Source organism: Rousettus aegyptiacus, unplaced genomic scaffold (assembly GCF_014176215.1).
Source record: "Rousettus aegyptiacus isolate mRouAeg1 unplaced genomic scaffold, mRouAeg1.p scaffold_m13_p_1, whole genome shotgun sequence".
In the NCBI taxonomy this organism is placed as follows: Eukaryota; Metazoa; Chordata; class Mammalia; order Chiroptera; family Pteropodidae; genus Rousettus; species Rousettus aegyptiacus.
In genome coordinates, this window is record NW_023416284.1 from 1,150,656 (window position 1) to 1,176,266 (window position 25,611).

General features: G+C 61.2%; 1 protein-coding gene across 1 annotated transcript; it reads right to left on the reverse strand.

The window, feature by feature from the left end:
- Positions 1 to 3,344: 3,344 nt before the first annotated feature.
- On the reverse strand, positions 3,345 to 25,611 carry TTC34 (tetratricopeptide repeat domain 34). Its single transcript, XM_036227877.1, has 9 exons — positions 25,513 to 25,611; positions 23,839 to 24,676; positions 16,969 to 17,785; positions 15,529 to 15,754; positions 14,119 to 14,323; positions 12,843 to 13,009; positions 8,915 to 9,185; positions 8,033 to 8,247; positions 3,345 to 6,700 (listed from the first exon to the last, which is right to left on the reverse strand). The coding sequence occupies exons 2-9, from the start codon at positions 24,629 to 24,631 to the stop codon at positions 6,173 to 6,175; spliced, it is 3,222 nt and encodes a 1,073-aa protein (XP_036083770.1). The 5' UTR covers positions 24,632 to 24,676; positions 25,513 to 25,611; the 3' UTR covers positions 3,345 to 6,172.

Below are 25,611 nucleotides of genomic sequence, written 5' to 3' on the forward strand. Positions count from 1 at the left end.
CTCTCGGGAATGGCGGTCACGCGCAGGCAGGTCTCGGAAGGCCGGCTCAGGATGGCAGAGGCTGGGAGGGTGGGCGTCGGGTGGGAGAGCAGTGATTTCAGGGGCCAGGTGAGGCTGGAGCTGGCTTCCGGGGCCCTTTGTGATGCAGGCGCGGTTCCCTGGAGGTGGTGACCCTCTCCTGCTCAGCGGAGTTCCATCTGTGTTTGGCGTGGGGGGAGGGGGCGAGCGCAGCTCCCGGGGTGCCAGCTCCCTGCCGAGTGGGGCCGCAGTCCAGAGGGGCCACAGGGGCTGCTGGGAAGGGCTCTGGCCTCAACCCGGAGGTCAGACCAGGGAGCCACACTGGGGTGCGGTGTGCGAGGGCCCCACCCTGGGGCTCCTTTCCCTTTCGTCTCTGGCGAGGATGCTGGGGTCCGAGGGCCTTGCTAGAGGTAAGGGGAAGTGGGGGTTCCTGGCATTATGATGGGGGCGGGGCTGCCAGGAGGGTCCCCACTTGAGGCACCCACATTCAGCTGGCGTGGGGCTCAGTTGTCTCCTCTGCCCCTGGGGACTCCAGGCTTAGACCCTAGTTCCCAGGGGCTGGTGGCCTTGGCTGGGGACGCAGGAGAGGGCCCCCAGGCTTGGCAGGTACCCCAGAGTGTGAGTCAGCCCCCTGGGGGGCCCGGGGCCTCCGGGCAGCGCAGGGCCCAGGCGGAACCCAGATTCACCTCGGGCCCAAGGCGGTGGCCCGCGGTTCTGCTTCCGTTTCGGAATCTGGTGGAATGAGCGGCGCCCTGGGCCCCCAGGGGAGTTTGGGTGTCGGGTGGGGCCGAGCCAGAGAGCCAGGGGCTTGCGGCTGCCTGCTGGCCAGGAGGCCTGCGCTGGGTCCTACTGGAAGCCTGTAGTTCAGGCTCAGGTGACCTCTCAGGTTAAGTAAGCCAGGACCCAAACGGGAGCTCCGTGGGGCTCGGATCCCGACACCACCCTGAGCCCGGGGTGGGCTTGCCTGAGCCCCTGTCCATCTCCCGGCCCTCCCGCCAGCAGGCCCGGAAGGCCACCCAGAGCCTAGCGTCGGCCGGGCGGCTGGCCTGCGCGGGAGCTGGGAGGGGGGGCGTCAGGGTCCAGCGGGCCAGCTAGAGGCTTCTTCTTAGAGCACGGTGGCCCTGAGGACGCTGCATGCGATGCAGTCCGGCCAGAGTGGCCCCCAGCCCCGCCCCAGGCCCCTGGCCGCCGAGGCTGCCTGTCCCTGCTTTCCTGCCCTGATCCTGGGTGCTCCCACCTTTAGCTCCATCAGTGAAGAAGAGACTCTTAGACTGAGCAAGGGGCCCAGGGTGCAGCCCGGCCCCCCAGCGGCACGTGGCGCTGAGGCTTGCGATGGGGGGGGGGAGGGAGGGGCATGCGAGGGGGCGCCGGGTGCTCTGGTTCCACACGCCGAGGGGCCCAGGGCCCGCACACAGCCCCACTCGCTGCCTGCTGAAGCCGGGCCTGGGCCCCCTGGGCCGGAGGGAGGGGCCGGGATGGTCTGACTCTGCCCGAGTGCTCTGTCATCGTGCCACCCGCTCAGCCCCGAGAGCTACACGGCGAGCCCCCTCCCCTGTTTTGTCGGAGTCAGGTGAGAGAATGGGGGCACCGCGCCAGACGCAAATCTATGACGTTGTGTTAGTTTCAGGTCTGTAACGTAGCAACGGGACATTTCTATGGCTTTCAGGGTGATCGCCCCAACGAGCCCAGTACCGGCCCGGCGCCGCACGCAGCGATCGCATTCCTCATGCTGTGCTTTGCGTCCCCGCGGCTCTTTCGTAGCCACCGATCGCACTTGTTAATTTCTTCCCCCCTCTCTCTCAACCCTCCACGCCCTCCCGTCTGCAACCATCGAAAGTTCTCTGTGTCTGAGTTTGTTTCTGTGTTGTTCGTTTATTTTATTTTTTTAAGATTCCACATGTAAGTGACTCATACAGCATTTGTCTTTTTGTCTGACTTACTCTACTCAGCACGCTACCCTCTGGGTCCAGTCATGTCGTTGCGGATGGCCAGGTTTCATTCTTTTTTATGGCTCAGTAATATTCCGTCGTGTACAGGCACCACCTCCTCTTTATCCACTCCTCCGTGACGGACGCCCAGGTGGCCTCCATACCTTGGCTTCTGTAAGTGACGCGGCAGTGGACATTGGATGCGCATGTCCCTTCAAAGTAGTGTTTGGGCTTCTTCAGATAAATACCCCCAACATGGGATTCCTGAGTCCTTCTCTGTCTCTCGTTACAGCCTTTGTTTTAAAGTCTGTTTTGTCTGGCATAAGTTGCATCCAGGATTCTCGTCGTCGTTTCTGTTTTCGTGGAACGCATTTTCCCATCCCTTTACTTTCAGTCTGCGTGTGTCTTTCAATCTCAAGCGAGTCTCTCGCAGGCAGCATACGCGAGGGTCTGGTTTTCTTCTCCATTCAGCTGCCCCATCTTTTAACTGGGGCGCCTAATTCATTTACATTCAGAGTAATTGTTGATGGATAGTAGTTATTGCCATTTTATTATTCATATTTTTGTATCTTTTTTTTCTTCTTCTTCCAAATGAAGTCCCTCTCACATTTCCTGTAACGCTGGCTTGGGGGTGATGAACTCCTTTAGGTTTTTCTTGTCTGGGAAGCTCTTTCCCTGTCCTTTGAGTCTAGGTGACAGCCTTGCTGGGTAGAGGAATCTTGGTTGTAGGTCCTGGCTTTTCATCACTTTGAATATTTCCTGCCAGTCCCTTCTGGCCTGCAAAGGATCTGTTGAGGAATCAGCTGACAGTCTTATGGGTGCTCCCTTATAGGTAGCTAGTTGCTTTTCTCTTGCTGCTTTTGAGATTCTCTGTCTTTAACTTTGGCATTTCATCGATGCTGTGTCTCGGTGTGGGGCTCTTCGGGTGCATCTTGTTTGGGACTCTCTGCGCTTCCTAGGCTGGTATGTCTATTTCCTTCACCGGGTTAGGGAAGTTGTCGGTCATTATTTCTTGAAATAGGTTTTTAAGTTTTTGCTCTGTCTCTTCTCCTTCTGCTGCCCTGGTGTTGCCAACGTTGGTACGCTTGGTATTGTCCCGGAGGCCCCTTAAACTTTCCTCATTTTTTCGGATTTTTTCTCGTTGCCGTTCTGATTGTTTTCTGCTACCTTATCTTTTAAATCGTGGATGTGATCCTCTGCTCCGTCTAATCTGTTAATTCCCTCCAAGGTGTTCTTCATTTCAGTTCTCGTCTTCATTTCTAACTAGTTCTTTTTTGTTTTCTATTTCCATTTTTATGGGTTTTTTTTTTAAATCTCTTTGTTAAAGTTCTCATTGAGTTTATCTACTCTTCCCCTAAGTTCACTGAGCATCCTTATAACCAGTGTTTTGAACTCTGCATCTGGTAGATTGCTTGTCTCCATTTTTTTTTAGTTATTTTTCAGGAGTTTCGTTCTGTCCTTTCATTTGGGACATGTTTCTCTGTCTCCCTATTCTGGGTGCCTCCCAGGGTTTGTTTCTATGTGTTAGGCAGGGCTGCTATGTCTCCCGGTCTTAGTGGAGTGGCCTTATGCAGTAGGTGGGGCTACGCAGCACAGTCTTCTCTGATCACCTGAGCCGGGAGCTGCAGGTGTGTCCCTTGTGTGGGTCATGTGTGCCCTGTTGTAGTCGAGCCTTTGTTATTGCTGGCTGAGTGGGATAGGGCGGCTGGAGTCCCAGGGAGGGATTGACCCTCAGGCTGATTGGTGGGGCCTGGCCATGACCACAGTGGAGAAATCGTAGTGCAGGGCTCACTCTATGGAGGATTCACGTTAGCAGGGCTCTGTCTGCCCTTTGGGTGTGTTGTCTTTGGATGTGACCCCAGGTGCTCGGGCTCAGAAGGAAGCCGGCCACAAGGCATGCAAGCCAATGCTTCTGGGGAGGGGCCCGCCATAGGCCACACTCAGCCACAACCTGTACCTTGTTCAAGGCCACCTGACATGAGGCACTAAGCAATTTGCAGATGGCTGTCACCCATGCTGGGCTTGGAGGTGCCTCAAGAGGCCAAGCTGTGGACTGAGGCTGGCTGCAGCCAGGGCCTGGCTAGGGGCTGCCTAGCTAGAGGTACAGGGCACGCTGAGGCCAGATGCTGCCCGTTTGGGGTTTATGAACTTTTGAGAGATTTTAGGAAAGTCCACAACATGCTCCAAAACAGGCCATTTATACAGAAAATCCACTGGAAGTGGCTTTGGTGGGCCCGCACACTGGGAGGGGTGGGGTCTTAAGGAATCACCAGGGGAGGGCGAACAGTGTCAGCCAGGTGGGTGGAGCTCAGACATGGTGGCACTTGTATCTGCAGGCTGGGTGGGAAGAGGGCCCAACAAAGGAACAGTGGCCTCTGCCAACACTTCTGTCTGGGAGCAAGCCGCCCCTCCAGCCTTGGCCCTGAAGCCAGACAACTCAGTTCCTCCCGTGTGTGCCCTTTGAGCTGCTGCTCGAGTGTCAGAGCTCAGAGCAAGCGAGTCGTCACTGAGTAAGTCCACACAGGGGCCCTTTAAGGAGATGCCTGGGACTCCAGCCGCCCTGTCCCACTCAGCCACGATCTCCACTGGGGCCTTCTCTTCCTGGCACTGGAACCCTGGGCTGGGGAGCCCCGTGTGGGGCTGGGAGCCTTTGCTCCTCTTGGGGGACCTCTGCAGCCAAGACATCCCTCCTCAGTGTCAATGGCCACACGGGGGTGTGAGACCAGCCTGTTCCGTGTCTCTGCACCTCCTACCAGTCTCGAGGCGTGTCCTCAGTGGTACAACTTCCGTTCAACCAGGCCTTGGGCAATTTCCATGATGTTTTTTCTGTAGTTCAGTTGAAATTCTGATGTGGTCATGAGAGGAAGTGAGCACAGCGTCTACCGGTTCCGCCATCTTGACCAGAAGCCTGCTTCCATTTTTCTATTCCCAATTTGCTAATTTTTGTTCTTATCCTCATTAATTCCTGCCTTGTAATTCCCTTGATCGTCTTTTGCTAACTTGCTGAACTGAGCACGTGCGTTGTTCATTTGCATTTGCGCTGCTCAGAAGCCCCCGGAACCTGAACCTCACTCTGGCACTGCCGTGGCCCATCCACGCGGCCGACTGCTTTGGTTACTGTTTTCCCCAAATTCTGCAGTTCCAGATTTTATTTCCTCTTGGACCCAAGGGTCATTTCACATGCAGGGATTAAAAAAAATTAACTTACAGCTTTATTGTCTTGAGACTAGGTCATGCTGCCGATACCATGTGGCGAACTTGGAAAGTTCTAGAAAACCTAGTGTGAGGTGATTTTGTGCAAAGCAGGTGCAGCCTCTCCTCTTGGGGGGAATCTGATCACATCGGTCTGACCCTTCGTGCTCTGCTGCGGAGGTGTCTGGGGGCTGCTACTTCGTGTCCGCTTTCAGTGCCATGGCCTGAGGTTGGGGTAAGGGTCAGGCCTCCAAGCACCTGCCTGAGGTCGGGGTAAGGGTCGGCCCTCCAAGCACCTGTGGACAGTGGATGTGGGAACGTCCCCGAGGCAGGCTGGGGTGGCAGGGGAGGTGAGGGGCAGGACACTTTGCCAGGGGTCTGGGGAGGATGAGACCCTCCGTAGGGTCCTCTGCCCCAAGCCAGGAGCCTGGCTGTGGCTTCTAGATACCCCACGAGCTTGATTGTGAAGTGTGTAACCATTCCAGACCTTTCCAGCCTCAGCTTTCCAAATGGGATGAAGACAGGGTCTCTGGGTAGAAAAAGAAAGCAATAACTTTCTCTGGTAGGGCAGAGGCGGTCACATGGTCCCCAAGGCCATGGGCACTGGGCTCCCCAGAATGACTTGATGAAAGCATAGGTCCAGCTGGTGGTCCGGCTGGGGAGTTCTGTCTGGGGGGTGCAGTGCCCAGGCCCTGCAGGAGCTCAGCCCAAGGCTCAGATCAAAAGTCATTTCGCAGGGAAGGGCTTCCTGGGGTGCGCCATCTCCACGGGGCCACCAAGGGTTGGCCTTAATCCCATCCAACCTGCAGGCCCCACACTGGGGCTGAGAACTGGGGCTGCTGCTCCGTGGTGCGGGCTTCGGGGCCAGGCCGCCCCTGCAGCGGGGACTCTGAGCCTCCGGGGACAGCCACCCTGGGCCAGTGGGATGCTCTCCCTCTGCTCTCCAAGGTGGGGAGGGCGGGGTGCACTCCAGGGTCTGGACATTGACTGAAACTCACAGGGTGGCCCCCGGACTGGGGCTGGGGAGCACGGGGTCAGTGTAGCCGGCAGCCTGAGGTCGCCTCCCTCCGGATTCTTGCCTTCAGCCTCTTTAGGCCGCCGTGCTCGGGGTCCAGCAGGAGGCCGCTCTCGGCCGCTGTCCAGGCTTCTGCGTGGCGCTGCTCCTCCAGGCAGCGCTGCCCCTGGCGCAGGAAGATGCGGGCGGCGGGGGCCCGGCCCGGCTGCTCCCACAGGCTGCTCTGGGCGGCGGCCGGTGCCAGGCTGAGGGCCTGGGCCAAGGCCCCTGCGGCCCCCGCCTCATCCCCCAGGCTCAGGAGCAGGCGGCCCCGGAAACACAAGTCCTCCGCCCTCGTCTGGTGGTCACAGTCCCCCGCACCTCTCCGGAGCACGCGGTCCAGGTCCCCGAGTGCCCGGCCAAACTCCTGCAGCTTGGCCAGGCAGGTGGCCCGCAGGCGCAGGTGACTGGCCCTGTCACCACTAGCCAGGACGGCCAGCGAGCAGTAGCCCAGCGCCTGCAAGGGCTGCCCCGAGCTCAGGAGGGTGCTGGCTTCCTGGGCTGCGGTCTGCGGAGGGGACAGAGGAGGGGAGTGTGCATGAGTCTAGAACAGTGCGGCCCCTCACGGCCCTGCACACCCGCCTCGCGGAGGAGCTGCCCTTGCCCTCTGCCCCCGCCCGCTGAGATCCGGCTCCCTCTCCCCTCCCCCTCTCTCTGGTGCCCCCTCTTCTCCTGGCCCTATAGCTCCTCTCACTTGGGCGACCCCTCCCTTCGCTCCTCTCCGAAGTCACCTCTCCAACAGGCCCTTCTGACAGGCTCCTGTCCTGGTCGCCCTCCCACCCTGCCGGTCCTCCCAAGGCTGCCCTGGTCCTGGGGACAGTAGCGAACATGGCCTCTGCCCAGCCCGGTCCTCCAGCCCCCTCCTCGGCCCAAGGAAGGAAGGGGTCTGCCGAACACTCAGGGGGTTCCCACTCCTGCCCTGCAGAGCCACGACGCCGGGAAGAAGACACCTGCGCCCACCGCTCCAGCATCTGCCCGCAGGTCCCCGGGGCTGGGGTTCGCTGCCGGCCTCCCACGCTTGCCTTTCTTTCGGGGTGTGGCTGAAGCCCACCCTCTAAACCTCCCTCCAGCCTCCCTGCGGATAAACCCGCTGGCCTCGAGTGGCTCAGAAACCCACAGTGGTTCCCCACGGAAAAATCAGGCACATCAAGAGCCTCCTTTCCCCGCTGTCCCTCCTCTTCCATGCAGCCAGCTTGTACCAATGTCCCCCTATTCGCTATGTCCCCAGGGAAGGCACAGAGACGCCGCCTAGGAGTGCGAACGCCTGGCTGGGATGCGGCTGTGCGCGCCGCGAACCGCGCTGCTGCTGGGGCTCCGTCCCGGGCGCGCGGTTCCATGTTCCCACCTCTGCGACAGCGCGCAGAGCGAGCGGGGCGGCCGGGGACCGGGGAGCCCAGCTCGCCTCCCTGCTGTGAGACGCTGACCGCCGGCTCGACCTCTCTGGGCCGAGCTACCTCGCAGGCGCGACGCGCTCGGGGATGCGCGCAGCCCCAGCTCCAGCTCGGCGGAGAGCGGCCGGCCGCGCAGGCGCAGTGCCGCCGGGGGCGGGGCTCGCCACTTCCGGGTCGGTCTCGTCGCCCGGCAACGGCCGCATCGCGTGCGTCCTCCCGGCATCCGAAACCAGCCTCGGGCGGCCCCAGCTCGCCGGCTCTTTGCTTGAGACCCCGTGAGGCCCGCCTTGCGGAGGAGCTGCGTCTCCCGAGCGCTGGGTCCCGATGACACTGTCTCCCTGGGCTTGAGATGGCCAGACCTGGGTGCCTCCTACTCGCCCCCCACCCACCCCACGGCTGTGGCGCTGCGGGGGGGCCGGAGTAGGGGCTCTGTGGGGTGCTGCACCCACCTGGGCGAGGCTCTGCCGCTCTGAGGCTTCCAGAAGACGCAGCAGGAAGCTGAGGTCCCCGGCGTCCCTCTCCGCCAGGCACTGCAGGTCCCTCGCAGCGGCGGGTACATCTCCCTTCTTGAGCCTGAGCAAGCCCCGGCGGGCGCGGGCCGCCTCTGACGGCGGCGTGGGGCGCAGCGCCTCCTGCAGGCGGGCGCCAGCCTCCTCGTAGCTGCCTGTCAGGATTCGGGAAGGACACTCAGCAGTGGCCGGGGCAGGGGACACAGAGCACAGACTCTGGCTGCGCTCTGGGAAGCCCGGACTCCCCATAGCTTTTCTTGTTCTGCGCTGTTGGCTGGGGGAGCAGCCCCAGGAGGAAGAGCCAGGAGCAGAGGGGCATGGTGACAGCATGCTGGTCACATGGACTCGCCTGCTACCAGTACCCCCACCTGGGGGCAGGGGTCACTAGACTCCGTGACGCCTGGGCTGACCAGCAGGGCTCTGAGCCCCTTACAAGTGAGTGCGGAAACGCGTTCAGGATTTGGCAGGAAAGGCTGACGTTTTGGTACATGTGGACCTAAGACAGTCCTGCCTGGAACTGGGTCTCGGGGCCACTTGGTCAACTTCTGTTGAATAAACAAATGTGCGAGTTACCGAGGACGCCCCGTCCTTGTCTGGAGCCGCTAATCACCCCTTCCCTTGTCCTCCCTGCAGGCGAAGCCACATGGGTGAACGAGCTAGAAGCACGGCCGCGCCAGTCCCAGGAGCTGGGGCTCGGGGCGGGAGGAGGGGCCTTGGAAGGCGCTGAATCCAGGGCCTCTTTCTCCCGTTTTGCATAAGGGACTGCGCGGGGTGAGAGGGGCCGGGCACACACACGTTCCCTGGGCCCGGGCCCGCGTGTACCCGCGGCCGTGAGCACGTCCGCCAGGAGGAGGCGCCAGCTCGGCTGCTGCGCATCGATCCGGATCAGGGCCTCCGCCGCGGCCAGGAGGCCCCGGATGTCTCCGTCGCTGAGGGGGGCCCCGGCGTGCGGCAGCTGGCTCAGCAGGGCCCGGCAGCGGAGGGACAGGCCCTGCGTGATGAGGGCCTGGGCCTGCGGCTTCAGGGAGCAGATCTCAGGGATGGCCGTCTGCGGGTCATGCCTCAGAGCCGCGAGGATGTCATCCACGGCCTCCTGCAAGGGGACAGGGCGGGGTGGGCGGCCGAAGTCCCAGCGGGGGATTTGGTGTCCTCCCAGTGCCTGGGTGTTGGGGACACCAGGAGGGGGGGACAGTCCAGTCCCTGCCCTCCTACAACCAGGAGGGTGGTTGACCAAGATGGGGGCCCACCTGCCAAGGGATGCCAGGCAGAGCGTGGGGACACTGTGGCACGTGAGTCGTCAGCAACCAAAGGAGGTTCTGATAAGAACCCACTATGGCTGGGAGGGCGGCTGGAGCTGCACCTGCAGCTGCCAGCATGTGGGGGGGGGGCGTGCACCCCAAGGGACAGGGGGCGGGGAGGTGTCCCCAGGCCCTGACTGCCATGGAAGCACAGGAGGCGGGGCGAGGCCGGGGCCCTTGGGGTAACCCCTCAGTCCCTGGTATGACCTCTGACCTGGCTGGCGGTGGGGAGTCTTGAGCCTTTGGGTTTTCTAGCGGCCTTTTCTTTTTTGCTGCCTTTGTTCTTCCTTTTCTACCTTCTTTTGGGTTCATTGAGTATCTCAGTATTTTATTTTAATCTCTCTTTTTAACTCTGCCTCCTTTACACTTTTTAGCGGCCACCCCACAGATTCTTCCTGCAGTCTGCGAAGAGTCAATAAGGTACCACCTCCCGGAGGACCGAGCTGGCTTCAGTCAGAGACATTCCCCAAAGAAGGAATTTACTCTTTCATATTTAGATATGCGCTTCGTTTCTCCTGGCAGAGAATTTCCAGCTGGCGAGAATTCCCTCCGCTTCCGTTTTTCTGAAACGTCTAACTTCGCTCTTGTTTCCGAAGGGACTTTTAACTGGACGGAGACTTCCGAGGGGCACTCTGCTTCCTGTGGCGCTTTCGGGGAGCCATCCCTCCGGCTTCTGGTCCTCGGGCTGCCGCGGTTTCTGCGACAGTCCGCCGTGCTCACGCGGCTCTCCGCGGCACATACCGTTTCTTGTCCCCGCTGGCTGCTTTTAAGACGTTCTCTTTACCGTCACTTTCCAGGCGCTTGCCCAGGCTTCCCGTGGTGGTCATCGTGTGTCAGGGGCTGTGTATGAAGATAACGGCTGAGCGTTTCCCCAGATCGTAAACACGGAGAGACCCGCACCTAGGCGCATCCGGGTCACCTCCGAGCATCTCCCGCTCTTCCTCCTCGGCGACGCCAACTCTGCCCGTGCGAGTCCACGGGGAACCGTCCCAAGCTCTCGTTTGAGAAACGATCCCTCCCCCTCTCTGTTCCTCACTGGATGACTTTTATTTGTCCGCGTTTAATTTCACCGACCCTTTGGCAGTTTCCAATCCGCCGTTCAGCCCATCAGGACGTGTTTAACTTTAGATGTTACACTTTTCAGTTCTGGAATCTCCATCTGATTCTTCTTTCCAGCTTCTCATTTCTCTGCTGACCTCCCGCCTGGTCACTCAGGAGTTTCTCCGTTAAGTCCTTCTCATGTTTCTAATTGCTGCTCTAACGCATTGTTTGCTAATTCCGGTTTCTGAGCCACCTCTAGCTCTGTTTCTATTGCGTACTTACTTTCCGGGTTATTGGTCACATTTTCCTGGTTCTCTGTGCATCTAGCAGTTTGATTTTGTGCGGGACTTTGAGGGTGGTGTGTCATAGCGAGTCCAGACTGCGCTGTTGTCCCGTAGAGGGCGCCGTTTCGTTCCGGTGGGCAGTTAAACCGCTGGTGGGTCCTGTCGGTTCTGCCGGACTTGGTTTCGCTCGTCAGGGCAGGTCCGTTTCAGCTCTGAATGTACGCCTGGGGACGACCTTCAGTTTAGGGTGCGGCCTTTACTTTATTCAGGGTGTAGTTTCAACTGACTGTCCAAGGCGTTCACGAAGGTCTCTGCTCTGGACGAGTCAGAACTCCAGTGTGGCCCAGCCCTGCCTGGCCCTGGGGTCACCCCTCGGCTCTCAGCCCCGCCGCAGGCGAGCTCGGCCGTCCTCTGAGCCTTGCTCTGCGCATGCCGCACTCAGCCCAGGAGCCCCTGGGAATTCCGTGGAGACTCTGTCCTCTGCAAAGCCCCATCTTCTCCTGGGCCCTTCCTTGCAAATCCCTGCAGCAGCCTGGACGGAGCGCCAGCCTCTGCCCCGTCAGCTTGGCAACCCACCCCCCGTACAGCGACAGCAGAGGCCCCAGGCAGAAAGCCGGTGACCGTGGGGCCCGCTCCCTGCGGTTTCCCTCCTGGGGACCACAGCTCTCCACCGCCCATCGTCCACTGCCCAAAGACAGTTGTCGCGTATTTTATCCAGTTATTTTGTTTTCAGCAGCCCAGGACCGGTTACTCTCTCCTGGCCAGAACTAGAAGTTTGCCCAGATGCTTTAAAGCCCAGGGCTGTTCTGGAGCAGGTGTGGGGTGTGGGGCAGGTCTGGGAGAGACGGAGGCCGAGGATGAGTGAAGGACGGTCCTCTTGACCCTGTCCTAGTGCTGGCTAGTGGCAGCCCCTGACCGACTGGTTACCTCTGCAGAGAAGAGGCCCAGCTCCGCGGCCCCCTGGAACCCCAGCTGCCATGCACGGAGCCCTCGATACAGACCAGGTGCCAGGCTGAGTGTCCAGTGGCACTGAATGAGCATCCCCTGCCCCCATTGAGGCTCAGAGATGTCCCCGGACTTGCTCACAGAGTTAGGAGGAAGGGAGCAGGGTTCTGGACCCCGCGGGCGGGCTCAGAGCTCCTTGCGCCATGCCCCTTCTCGTGGGGACAGGGCGGGGGGCACGTGGGGGGCTGGGCCCCGGCCCGTCTCCAGGAGAGGAGGTTCATGGGTTTGAAGGGGTTGGGGCCGCCCACATCCTAAGCCTTGGACATGCAGGCTGGCCTTCCCCACCACACGACCTCTGGCCCAGCACGGGTGGGGGTGACTGAGGCACCTCTTGGAGGAGGTGCTGGCATGTGGTGAGCACCAGGCCGGTTTCTAAGGACCCGCCTGCAGCCAGGGCACTCCCGGTCAAGCCCCATCTCTGTCTAAGGGTCCTGTCCCCATGAACCTCAGATGCCAACCAGCACGGGGCGGGGGGGGGGTGGCGCACGCAGAGGGCTGGGCTCCAACCGCGAGCGTCCGGGCTGGAACTGACGCGGCTGCCCGTGCCCTTGGGGGACACAGACGTCCCCACGGGCAGCAGCAGGTGCCTCTCAAGAAGCTCTGGCGTCGGTGGCAGCTGGGACTGTTTTCTGTGCTTCCCAGGACTCCGGTCCTCCAGCAAGCGAAGCAACCTGGCGGGCAGTTACCTTGAGCGGCTCTCTACAGCGAAGCGCCAGGCAGACGGCCAGTTCCAGTCACTCGTCAGTGACACTGCTCGTGGCTGAGAACGGCCCTTGTCCAGGGCGGTGTGGCTGTGGACGCCGCCCTGGGCCCCGCCACCCTGGGCCCCGCCCCCGCACACTGACCATCGGCTCCGCAGGCCCCCGTTAGACAGCTCAGGGTGGCACCCGAGATGGCAGCCCAGGTCTCATTATTTTAAGCTGCACCCCCATCCGTCTGGAGCATGTGGGAAACGAGGAAGCTCCCGGGAGCCCCAGGGCAGGTGGGCGTGAGGGACGTCGTCCAGCCAGGATGGCCCGACCCCGCTCCCTCCCGCCTTGGGGGTTGAGAAGGCGGCGCCCCCAAAGCGCGCCCCCTCCCCCGCCCCCCTCCCACTCGCGCGGTCCGAGGTGGAGGCGGTACCTTCTGCTGGTCCAGGGCCAGGTGCAGGAGCGCCCGCCCGCACAGTGCCGGTACGTTCCCCGGCTCCGCCCGCAGCACCGAGTTGAGGTCGAACATGGCAGTCCGGCTCCGGCCCAGGAGGCCGTAGCAGCGGGCGCGGGTGAGCAGGGACTCGCCGGCCTGACTCCCTGCGGCAAGGGGCGTGCGGCGTCAGGGCCATCCGCCGCCCACGGCGGTTGCGGGCGGGCGCAACGAGTGTCTTGACCGGGCATTTCCTGTGCCCCTCCTGGTGCGTGATGGTGGGGGCCACCTCGGGGAGCTCCCAGACCACTGGGCACCCAGACACGCAGGGGGGCAGTCTGGTTGGCCCAGGCGCTGGCAGCCCGTCCAGGAGGGGTGCCATCCCGGACGGCTGGCAGATAGAGGGGCTCCCGAGAGGAGGGGGCACAGCAGCTGCGTCGGGGTAGGGGGCCAGGAGGAGGAAGGGTCCTCAGGGCTGGGCCTGGACTGCCCGCGGGAGGGCAGGGAGGGGCCTCCCCAAAGACGCACGTCACGAGAGACACGGAACACTGCTCTGTGCTCTGCAAGACGCTTGGGTCCTGTCCCCTTCTGGGCTGACACGTGCGGGGTGCCGGCTTTGCACCGGCCGGCCTGCTGTCCGAGAATGAGCTCACCCCTCACTCCCACCCTGCATGGTGGCTCGTCACCCACTCAGAGAAGAGAGGGAGGAGGTGCCAGCAGGTGCAGAGCCGGGCAGCCCACCGGCATTCGGACCGAGGCCCACTCTTTGAACCCCCAGCGCCCCAGGAACCTGCCGTGCATACTTGGGATTGTCCCTCCCCTAGCCACTTGGCGGCGCTCTTCCCAGCCTCTGCCTGGCACCCGAGGCCAGGCGCACACGTGCAGAGATGCACTAACTATGGCCAGGAAGGGCTTAGGGGAGCGGGGCCCTCACCTCCCAGGTGGGAGGGCGAGGGGCTAAGCTGGGACAAGGGCCTTGGCTGGCCCTCCGCTCTTCAGGGCCCAGGGTGTGAGGGGGCCCCAGCTCAGGCGCCAGCGGCCCCGCTCCTCTTCCGGCCTTTAGCAGGCTGACCTGACCGCCAGGGCCTCGGCCACACACCCTCAGTGAGCAGTCCCCGCCCTGTCCGCTCCGTGGATACTCCGGGTGCGCACGCACCGGAGATCCCTCCCACCGAGGGCGCGCTTGGACCCATGGACCTCCACCCGCAGCATGGCGGAGGCTCTCCATGTCCCTGGCACAGGATGGGGGCCCTGTGGGCGAGCAGGAGGCTCCTACCTGAAGCAAAGATAGCCAGAGAGAGGTAGGCGATGGCCTCCCTCGTGTGGGCCTCGCCCTCGGCCCCGCCCGGCCGCGCCCTCAGGATGGCCAGGGCCCGCGCATGGCAGTGGCCCCGCAGCAGCTGCTGGTCCTCGTGGCGAAAGACATTCAGGGTGGGCTGGAGACAGGCCGTGTCCCCAGACTGGACCACCTTCTTCACCAGCTGCAGGGACAGGGAAGTCACTGCACTTCCTCCCTGCGCCCAAGTCCCATCCATTCCACGCCGTGGTTACAGCAGGGGCTCGGCTCACAAGGGCGTGGCCCACGTTGGGGCGTGGCTCGTACTGGGGGCGTGGCTCACGATGGGGGCGTGGCTTTTCAGGGGAGGGGCTCACAGGGGCCAGGGCCTGCGAGTCCCCAGCCTGGGCGCAGTGAAGACAGGGGTCAGGAGGTGTGAGCAGCCTCTCTAGGCTGCTCGTCTCCGCTGCGTGGTGGGGAGTTGGGGTCCCAGTGTCCCTGAGCCGTGCCTCGTCCGTTGCATGGAGGTGGAGCTCTCACTTCATGGGTCCACTTAAAGAGGTCCAAATGAGAAGCATGCGGAAAGGGGGCTTTCAAATCGTAAAGTGACAGAGGGCCCCGGGAGTCCTGCAGAAGGCATGGAGCAGAAGCCCTGAGACCAGTGCCTGCTCTGCATGGAGCCAGACTCCCGGATGGACATGACCTTGGCGCTCAGAGTGGCTCCACCCCAAAGAGACCTGACGCTGCCCCTGCTGGCTGCTGGCCGCTGGCCGCTGGCTGCCGACAGATCCCAAAGCACCCTTCCCTCCCGCCTGTATGGCCCAGTGCAGGGAGACCGGACACCCAAACCAGGCCTGAGGGGACGGAGGACGCTGACGGGTGGCCACGCAGCCCCTGCCCCAAAGGCCGGCATCTCCCCCGGAACACAGCCCCCGACTCTGTTCCGACGAGAAGCCTCCTGACGCCAGGGGGCGCCTGACGCCGGGGGCGTGAGTTCCGCCTTGGCGGGAGCAGAGCGGCGGGGCTGAGCAGGAGCGAGGCCGGGGCAGGGTCACACCCAAGCCGGACTTGTCCGGGTGATTGGAAAACGGCTGCGCCTACACTGGCTCTTGGCCCTTTTTCTTCATGACGCAGTGAAAGCAAACATGGAGCGCCCACTGCATGCTGGAGGCCCGCGGGGCCCCGGGCACCTGCTCCAGCCCATTTCCACAGCAGGACAAGGACACAGAGGAGGAACCTGAGGGTCAGAAAGCTGCGGGACCTGCCAGAGGCGGCAGAGCTGGGGCTGGGACAAGCTCCGCCTGCTCCGGAGTCCCAGCTGCGGGGTCCAGAGCGAGGGCCATGAGGCGTGATGCCCCCCGCAGCCCGGGGCCCGTTTTCCCCTGCCCCGCCATGGTCCCCTGACCTCACCTGGTCGGCGTCGTAGAAGAAGCCCCTCCGAAGCTGCAACAGGGCCAGTCGCACCAGCACCGGGGCTGCCTGGGGCCTCCGCGAGAGGGCCACCAGCAGCGCCTTGTGGGCGTCGTCCAGGCGGCCCAGGCAGTACAGGGCATCGGCCGCCAGCAGGTGAGAAGCCTCGTCTTCCGGGTCCAGCTCCATCAGGAGCGTGGCCAGCTGGTACACGCCCTGGGCATCCCTGAAGAGAGAGCAGCTGGGCAGCGCTGGCCCCTTCCCTGCCCCTTCCGCCTGCCCAGGTTGGCCGGCCACAGGCACGTCCCATCCCACGCGCCTGGCCCAGGTGGCTCCCCTCCTGCTGGACTGCAGAGACCCTGGTGCAGCCGGGAGGACCCTTGCTCGCGCCATCCCTGGGGCCCTCTGCCCTCGCCCTCTCTCAATCTCCCGCCAACCTGGGGGGCAGGCATCTTACACATGAGGGGATCAAGCCCGCCCAGAGCTGACCCTGCCTCAGTTTCTTTTTCTGCAAAAACAGGACAACAATGTCATCTGTGGGGCTGGGGGGAGTTGTAGACAGAGCTAGGGAACACTCTAGCTGCTTGTTATGCTCCTGGTGCCCTGAAAAGGTGAACGAACTCCCACTGGGAGAAGGGGCCGGACCCTGGAAGGCGGCAATTGTCAGAGAGGAAATATAAAGGGCCCGGCCACGCCCGTGACAGTTGTAGCAACCAGGGGCGCAGGTGTGTGTGTGTGTGCATGTGTGTGGCGGTGACATCAAGCTCACCCTCCGGGAAGCCCCCCAGGAGTCCCCAGCTCAGTGACTTAGCTTTGCCACCTCCTGCAAACAGAAGTGCAAAGGAAACAGCTCCGGTTCCCACCGGGCTGGCGAAGGGTTTGCGAAGGAACCTCGGGGTCGGGTGTGGGCCAGGTGTGGGCCAGGTGTGGGGCCAGATGGGCAGATGGGCAGTTCCTGAGGCTGAGGGCCTCGGAGGGGCAGCGCTCCCTGACCTGGGGCACCTCTTCTGTCTCCATCGTAAGAGATATTTTCTGGGGTGATCCTGTGGTCAAGGGACAGGCTCTAGGCTGTGGGACACACATCTAGTGGCAAACAAGGTTCATGATCCACCAAGTAAAAAAAGTGGGGTATAAGTCGCCCGTACAGCACAGTTCAGTTCTGTGAATTGTATTTTCTATACACAAAGCGAGCCAGCTGGAAGGGGCTGCTGACTGCGGGTGGACGGGTTTTATTTGTTCATTTCCGTGTTTGAGTTTCTAATTTTTCATGTCAGTCCTTAAATGCATCGCCTTTGGGGACTGAGACCTGGGCCCCAAGCTACGGCTGCCGCCGCGGTTTAGGGAAATCGCCCAGCCGCTCCCCCCCTGGGCCGTTCCATCTGTGAGAGGGGGCAGCGCTGGGGCTGCCACGCGGGCGCCGGGCGCGGGGCTGGCGTTTACCCTTCCTGCGCCGCGGCCTGGCCCTGGCGGCCCTTCGCGCCCGGGGCTCCCGGGTCCGGTCTCCGCTGCAGCATCCTGCGGCCCTCCTCCCGCAGCACGGTCAGCAGCAGTCCCCGCTGGTTCCAGGGCACGTAGGCCTTGGCGACCAGCAGGGCCTCCTCCGGCCGCAGCCGGCAGGCGGTGACATAGTCCAGCGCGCCCAGGAACGCGCTGCCGGCCAGCACCCGCAGCAGCCCGCGGCCGCACAGGGCACGCACGCAGCCGCCCGGGTCGGGCGGCCCCTGTTCCACCACCGCCTGGAAGTCCTCCCGGGCGCGCCGGGCGTCGCCCGCGTGCAGCGCGCAGAACCCGCGAAGCGCCAGCAGGGGCGCGCGGTCCTCGGCGCGGTCCCCTGCGCGCGAGGGCCGCAGCAGGCGCTCGCACAGCGCCCGGGCACCCGCCGCGTCGCCGGCCAAGAGCAGGCACTCGGCCAGGCGGGCGCCCAGGGCCGGGCGCGCCCCGGGCGGCGCCACACGCAGCAGGACACGGAGCGCGCGGGTCACCGGGGCCAACAACTCGCGGCCGGAGTCCTCGCGGAGCTCGGGGCGGCTCCGCACGGCCTCTTGGAAGTGGGCAAAACCCACGTCTGCGGCCTCCTGCGCCTGCGCCCGCACGCGCGCCCGGTCCCCGGCCGACAGCACCGCCTCGAACTGCCTTCGCGCGCCGGACGGGCTCTCGCGGAAGGCCTCGTGCAGGTCCCGAAGCAGGTCCTGGGCCCCGCTGTCCAGAAAGAAGGCTGCGGCCGCGCGGGTGACCAGCAGGGCGGCCAGACGCTCACCTGGGGAGGAAATCGAGCTGTTGGTCCTGCCCGTTGGGCTGGGTCCCGCCCCGGAGCCACCTGTAGCCCCTGCCATCAGGCCCTTTGGACTCTCTGACGCACTTGCGCTCTGGGCATCTCCCAGGAGCCCAGGAAATGGCGCCAGCAGGGCTGGGAACAGGCAGGGCGATGGGGGTGGCGGGCAGCTCTCCTGGGCGCCCCCCAGGGCAGTCTTCCCAGCGAGGGGTCACAGTCAGGCTCAGGCTCAGGCCCCGGCTCAGCCTGAGTTATGATGCCCCCTCCGCCCTTGCAGAATTAAGCTTCCTGTCCTGGGATCAGCGCCAGGTCAGAGCTCAGGTCTGACCCTGTGACCTTGGGAGGGCCAACTGTCACGATGGCACCTGGGTTTCTTGCCTCCTTCGGGCTACACTGGGACTCCACGCTGCCCTCTCTGACACGGATACCTCTCCCCTCAGGTCCAGGAAACGGGGTGCTGTGCCCAGCGCGCTGGCGGAGTGCGGGCTCGGCTGGGACTACATGTCCCGTGGCGCCCCGGCTTCTCTTCTGCTTTATAGAGGGGCGGCCCGGTCTACACTGGCAGGGCTGCAAGGACTAAGCGGGCTGATGTGTGCCGGTGCCTGGAACAGGGCCGGCAGGGCTGTCGGTGAGAGCGCCACCTCCAGCACTGTCGCACTTAACGTCTGAACAACTGAAACACGCCAGGGCTTTCTGGTCAAGAGCACCGAGCCTCCCCGCGCCGCCGGGGCTGCGCGCAAGTCGACACCGATAACAGAATCCCAGACGACTCCGCGCTGGCAGCTCCAGGCCATGGGTGTCCCTTCGTATGACAGGACGCGGAAGTGCTGCCGGGGTCGGGACGTTCTCCGAGCCCCGGCGACTCTCCGCCCCGGGCTGGGAACCTCAGGCCTTCGGAATTCTCAGAGCTTTTTCTCGTGACCTAATGTACTCATCATGACACTCGTGAAGAGGGCAAGGCACCTTCTTCTGCACGGAAGCAGGACCGCCAACACCCGCCCTGCGGCCACCGTGGTGAGCACTCGTCACAGTCTGGAGCCAAGCGTCTCGCATCCTGAGGTCAACCAACCACGAAGCAGCCAGCGGCAGGGGCACCTGTTCGTCCTGGCGGCCAAAGACAACTGAACTTTGAACCTCTCCCGTCGGTTACTAGTTCCGGACAGAACCCCTCTACCCCTGGTTTGCGCGGCGGTTCACGAATCCTGGAGTCACAGTCGGAGCAGGCGGAGGGGCCTGCTGCCTCCAATATGCTTTTTTTTTTTTCTGTCTCTAATATGAATTTTTCATTTCAGAAATTGTGCTTTCCAATTCTAGGATTTTCATTTTTTAAATAGTTTCCATTTACCCGTTGAGAGTCCATATCTGTTCATTCATTATAATCACATTTTCCTTTAGTCTCAAGTATATTTCTAGTAGTTCCTTGACAGTCCTTAGTATGGTCATTTCGGCACCTGGATCACCTGGAGGTCAGTTTCTATTGACTGTTTTTTTTTCTCTTGACTGTGGCTCACATTTTATTTTCTTGTTTCTTTGTATGTCTAGTCATTTTTTATTGTACACTAGACATCTGGTTGATGCTTTGTAGAGACTCTGGGTTCAGTTATACTCCCCTGAAGAGAATAGACTTTTGTTTCAGTGGGCAGTTAAATTAAATAGAACCAAACTCCATGGTCTGTCTCTTTGGTGGGCCAAAGCTGAAATCGCCAATAAGTTCTTGCAACTTCCAGGCCGTCCACTCTCTCCCATCTGTCGTTTGCTGGTCAGCTGAGAATTTAAGTGAATTTCAGTGGATTTTGGGGCTCGCCTCTTCCCTGGCTCTCTCCTTTTTAGGTTTTCCCTTCTAACCCTTTAGACACTCCCCCCCCCCCCAGCCCTGAACTCTGTCTTATGATACCTCAAGCCTGGAGAACTGCAGCTTTATATAGATAAAACCTGGATTCAGGCATTTCGTCAGGCGAGCGTCGGCGAGCACGCAAATCTCGCTCTGCACGGCCTTCATCTTTCGAGGGCTTCCAGGTTCTGCCTGCGTTTGGTCAGCACTCAGCGCCTGCGCCCGCGCGCACGTACATCTCGTCCGGATTTCATCGCTGCCGTCTGTGCGGTACACGGTCCAGCCACCATTCCCGGAAGCGAGACTTTTCTGTCGTTAGACTTACACGTTTTGGCAATCTGGGGCCTGCAAAGATGCGGTCCCATTGTTATTTTACTTTTGGTCTTCCCGATTGCTAGCAAGACTCATTCACCTAAAAGCGCTTTCCTCCCAGTCTGGTGGGTAGAAAGTTACGACTTTTACTTTGTTTTGATTCGCATCGGTGTTGTTACTGTGACGCTGGACATTTTCCACGTGGTTATTAGCCATCTGTGTTTTCTCTTTTGGGAAACGCTTTTGCCAATTCCGGTTCCAGATTTTCTTCCTTATTGATTCGTAGGGATTCTTCAATACTCCGGGTACTGATTTGTTTGCCCTTTTGTATATTTTGCAAACATTCTCTGTTGTGGGTTGTTCTTGCATTTTGTATAGTTATGGGTGAAACAGAAGCTTAAAATGTTAATTTAATCACACGTATCAAATTCTCTGTTATTGTTTCCACTTTTTGTATCTTAAGGAGCCCAGCTGTTCACAGAAGTCTTAATGATATTCTCTTATACTTTCTTTTAGAAACTGTAGAACTCAGCTATGGACACAGTCCTCTTGGACGTTAGTTTCTCGCATGGTTTGACGTAGAGAATCAGCACCACCCACTGAATAAAGGTCTTTCTTCCCTATAGATTTGCAACACTCACTCCCACGTATTAAGCTCCAGATATATACGGTTCTGTTCCTGGCTTGATTTGTTTCATTGGTCTTTCAGATAGAAAGACCCTCGAGTCAGTAACTTTCTGTATTGGTTAGCATAGCTTTGCATTAACCAGAGGAGCAAACCCTTATACCACCACCTTCTCTATGCTCTCCCTTCCTCCCTCCCCTCCCCTCCCCTCCCCTCCCCTCCCCCTCCTTCTTCTCCGCCTTGTCTGTTATTGGTCTTTTGCTCTTCTATCATATTATTGAATCTTTCTAACAATAGATATTGAACATCTCTTTACTTATACAGGTATTCTTTATTATCTTTTGATAAAGTTTTATTATTTTCTTCATACAGTCATGACTCCAAAATAAATTATCTTCTGTTGCTATAGTAAATGGTAATTTTTAAACCACAAAGTTTCTCTTTGTTGCTGGTGTCTATGAATACAGATGCTTTTCTGTAGACCCTGTTAAATTCTGATCCCACGATCTAATACATTTTTGTTGTTTCTTGCGGGTTTTTTTATATAGCTAATCATTATCCCCTGGAATAATAATTTTGTCTCTTCCTTTCTAGTCTTACATGCTTTTCCCCTTTCTCATCTTATTGCATGGACAAAGATCTCCAGCACAATGATGGATAAATGGGAGAGGGGGCAGCCACCTCGTTCTTGATTTTGAATGGAGGGCTTCTAAAATATCACTATTAAGTACCATATTTGTGGTAGGTTTTTGATACATATTAGCTTTCTGCATAGTTCTTAATGAAGAACCTTGCACGCATGGGAGAAAGGTACCCTGGGTGTTTGGGGAGGGTACGTGCTCAGGGAACCGCCAGGAGATTCGAGTTAAAGCCGCTCTTGTCCTCATCCATGGAGTGTCCCTGTGTCCCTACTCACCAAGAAGGGCAGGGCACTTTGCAAAATGCAGAAGCGTTGTTCAGTGTTTCCAGGGACTTTCAAAAAATAACCCTGATATTAGAATTCATTCGTTATGGGAACTACATCTGTAAAAAGTTTGTGGTAGAAAATGTTCACATTGTAAGCTACGCTTGTGCTGTTGGCATCAATGCGGTGACCCCTGTGACACAGGTGACTTAGGTCTAATTAGTGCAGCGGTTCTTAGGGAAGATGCTCCCGTCCAGTTTGGAGCCAAGGCAGGACAGACAAGCTTCCTGGCGGTCTCCGCTGAGGGACAGAGATTTTCTAGCACACTCACTCCCTGAGGCTGCCGCCCTTTGTAGGTCGTGGAGTTCTGCAGGGTCTCTGCTGGTCATTAAAGTGGACCCCCCCGCCCCCCGGGAGCTGCTGCATGCTCCCAGCCTGAGCGGCACTGGCCCCCGTTCACGAGCCATTGCACGTTTGTGCCTTGGGCACGGAGGGTCCCCACTTTCTCATGAGCTCAGGATTCTTTGTGACTCTGTTGAGCAGTTTTAGACCTTTTACAGTGGAAGGATTTCAGGGTATCTTGTCCAGAATATTCCCCAAAACAAATGTGCCCACCCACTTCGCAGTTCTCCTGGTCCGTCCCCGGCACACACTGGCGCCACCACAGCCTCCCTGCCGCGCACGTCCTGGACACTCCTGCACCCCACCCCACCCCCAGCGCACACGGCAGGGGCGGCTCGCAGAGTGGGTACCCCTCCCCATCCTGCAGATGCCTCGCCCAGCTGACCCTCGCCGTCACCCTGCAGGCGTCTATGTCCCCTCTGCTGGGCCCTCTGCTAGGGAGGAGCAACGTGGCGGGCCCTTAGGTGCACCCTGGGGGCCGGGTTCCAGCCTCCTGTGAACACTTGTGTGTCCCTGGCAGCCGGGGACATGGCTGCACACACCTCCGAGGGTGGCTGAGAGGATTCATCGGAAATTTGTATCAAACCCTTAAAATGGAGTCCGCCCTAATGTTCCATGCGAGGTCAGTGGCGTGGCCGCCCGGCCTCTGAGTGTCCGCTGCCCCGCCCCCTCCCGCTGCCCCGCCCCTCCCGCTGCCCCACCCTCCCCGCTGCCCCGCCCCTGCCCGATGCCCCGCCCCTCCCCGCTGCTTGCTCCGCAGATAGACTCTTGACTTCAGAGCCTTGCTTCGTGGGGGCAACTCCAGAACCCCTTCTTCAGACCGAGCCCCCTTTTATCTCAAGCCTCGTGTGTTCTGCCGCCTAGTGGCATGTCCACTTGGTTGACTCAAGGGACATCTTTTTGAGCACTTCTTGGCGACACCATTTTAAGGGTTCGATGTACATTTTCAGTGAATCTGCACGGCAGCCCTGGGAGGTCGTGCAGCCACCGCCCATGCGCAGCATCGTCACACGGGGGGAGCCACAGAGCGGCCTCGCAGTTACGGGGAGCTCGTGCTATGTGGGAGTGTGGCTCCTGGGCGCTCCCGAGCCCCCCCTCCAGAAAGAGGACCCAGCGAAGGGACCGGGCAAAAGCAGTATCTCAGACCGGGTGTGTGTGAGACTCCCGGCGCCCCCTTCCCTGTCTGCACCTCCCCTGCTCTCCACAGTCCAATCGCTGAAGGCGAACTCTTAAAGTCATTCTCGAACTCTGTACACCCCTCTCTGCACTGTTAATACTGGCCACAATCTGTCATTTCTCACTCAGAGATGCCTCAGACCAGCGTCTCTCCCCAACTCTCTCTTCTCAGTCCGAACGTCTGCCATCTCTCACCTTCCAGCCTCTCAGCCTGGTCCCCCCCTGGCCCGGACAACCCGCCTCCCCATGCCAACGCCCCCCACTACCGCCAGAAGGTCTGGTTCTCACTCTGGGTTCCCTGGCACCTTCTGCACACAGTGGCCGGAGGAAACTTACAAATACCGCCCAGAGCACCTCACTCCACAGTTTAAAATGTTCCCACAGCTTCTTGCTGATCTGAGGGTAAAACCCCAAACCCTTTTGAGGCCAGCAGGGCTCAGCCTCAGCTAAGGTGTCCGAGCCTCCCGTCTCCCCCGGCCCTCCCTCCTGCCAGCCGCCCAGCTCAGTGCCATGGACACCTGGGTCCTTTCTCCTGCAGGGACCTGGCACGTCACCTTTCTGTGGCCTGGAGTCTTTCAGTCTCAGCTCAATGACGCCTCCGAGAAGCCCTCCCTGACCACCTGACCAGAGGAGCAGCTCGCATCTTCCATATTCAAAGCAATATTTTGTTTGCTTCTTTTCATGGGTGTTCCGTGCGTAAGGACGGGGGGCTGTCCATCTCATCACTGTGGTGTCCCCAGCCCCAGCACAGCCCCTGGCCCGCAGGGGGATGGGACCCGCACTCCTACCTTGGGGTCTGCTGCCCGTTGGGTCAGACTCGAGGGCCCGGCTGCACGCTGCCCGGCAGTCCTCGTACCTGCCGCCGCGGAGCAGAGCTTCCGGTGACGAGGCATCGCCCCAGGTGCCCTGGGGGTCCAGGGCTGCCAGGAGTCTCTGGCAGTCGGCCTCCTGCTGGCCGGCGCTGTCCCCAGCCCGCCGGCCCCTGGAGATGTGGTCTTGCAGGGCTCCGGCCAGCACGGGGAGGTAGGGCTGCTGGTGGGTGCGGATGAAGGCCACAGTCCGGTGGGCGCTGGAGGCGAAGGCCCGGAGGTACTCGGCCAGGCTGCCGCCCGCCTGCGGCCCGGCTAGCGGCCCGGCTAGCAGCCCGGCCAGGGCGCGGGTCAGCCGCAGCTCCAGCGCTTGCTGGGAGCGAGCGTCCAGCAGTGCGTCACACCGCCGCAGCACCTCCGCGTGGCGCCCGCGCGCCAGCAGGCCGGCCAGCGCGGGCAGGACCGCGGCCGGGTGGTCCGGGCAGAGCGCGGCCAGGAAGGCGGCGGCCAGCGTCCCCGTCAGCGACACCACCGCCATGCCGTCCCAATGAATGGCCGGAATCGGGCTGTCCCCGCGGCACCAGGCCTCCAGGGTGGCCACCACCGGAGCCCCGCGCGCCTCGGCCAGCGCAGCCCGGACGCTCCGCACGGCCGAGGGGGCGTGGCAGCTGAATGCGGCCAGGTAGAAGGCGGTGGCCACTGGAGGGTCCCCCAGAGCCAGATGCTGGTCCCCTTCCCGGCAGAGGCAGGCCACAAGGTCCTGAGCTGACATCACGCCCGTGCCCTTGATGGGTCCATGTCCAGTCCTCACGGGCACCTGTGGCAGGGGAGCGTGCTTAGTGCAAAGGGGTAGCAGCCCTGGGGCCCCAGCTCCGCGGCGCACAGCCCGGCTTCAGAACAGCCTCCCCGCCCCTTGCCACTGAGATAGTGTCAGCGCGGAGCACTGCTGAGTGACAGTGGGGTGAATATGCCCTTAGGGCGGTGCCTGCTTTGCAGATAGCCCCGGGGGCAGAAAGGGGGCGGTTACCAGGGTCTGCTCACCAAGCCCCCAGCCCCCGTCTGCTTCCGGACTCAGCCTCCTCCTCCGCGAAGCGGGGCCGGGACCCTGCGCAGCAACCTGCGATCTACAGATCACGACTCCTGAGCTCAGGGCGGCCTGAGGGTCGGGAACCCCAAGTTGTCGCTCCACCTCCTGCTCCTCCCAGCACGGGGCCCCTTAGGGCGATGGAACAGCCCCCCAATTAATCCAGGTTACACAGGCGTCCCCCAGCCTGCTCTCAGCACCGAGACTCCACAGCCAGCCTCGGCCACGCCCCTGCCCACCTCCCACGCCTGAGCCTGCGCAGTCTTCGGGGAGCTGGGACGGTGGGGGTACCTGCTTGGCTCTTGGATGGTGATGGGGGAGCAATTTGTCCCAGGCCGGCGGGTCGGTTCGGAGGTCCCTTTGGGGACCAACCCTCCCACCGCCTCCTCCCTCCCCCATCTGACCTGAAGAGCTAACTACTCACAGCACTTTCTCTCCTGGCCCCCAGACGGGCCCCCCAATAAACGCTCTGGCACACGCAGACACACGCGCAAGCTCACCGAGACACAGACACGCGCACACGTGCACACACACGGCCCACACACGTGTGCACACGCGTTCACACTCGCCTGTGCTCGGACGCTGTGCAGAGCGCTCGGGGATGGGAAGGGTGGCGCGGGGGCTCCCCCTGGGGTCCGCAGGGCTGGGATCCCGCGCGCCCCGCGGCC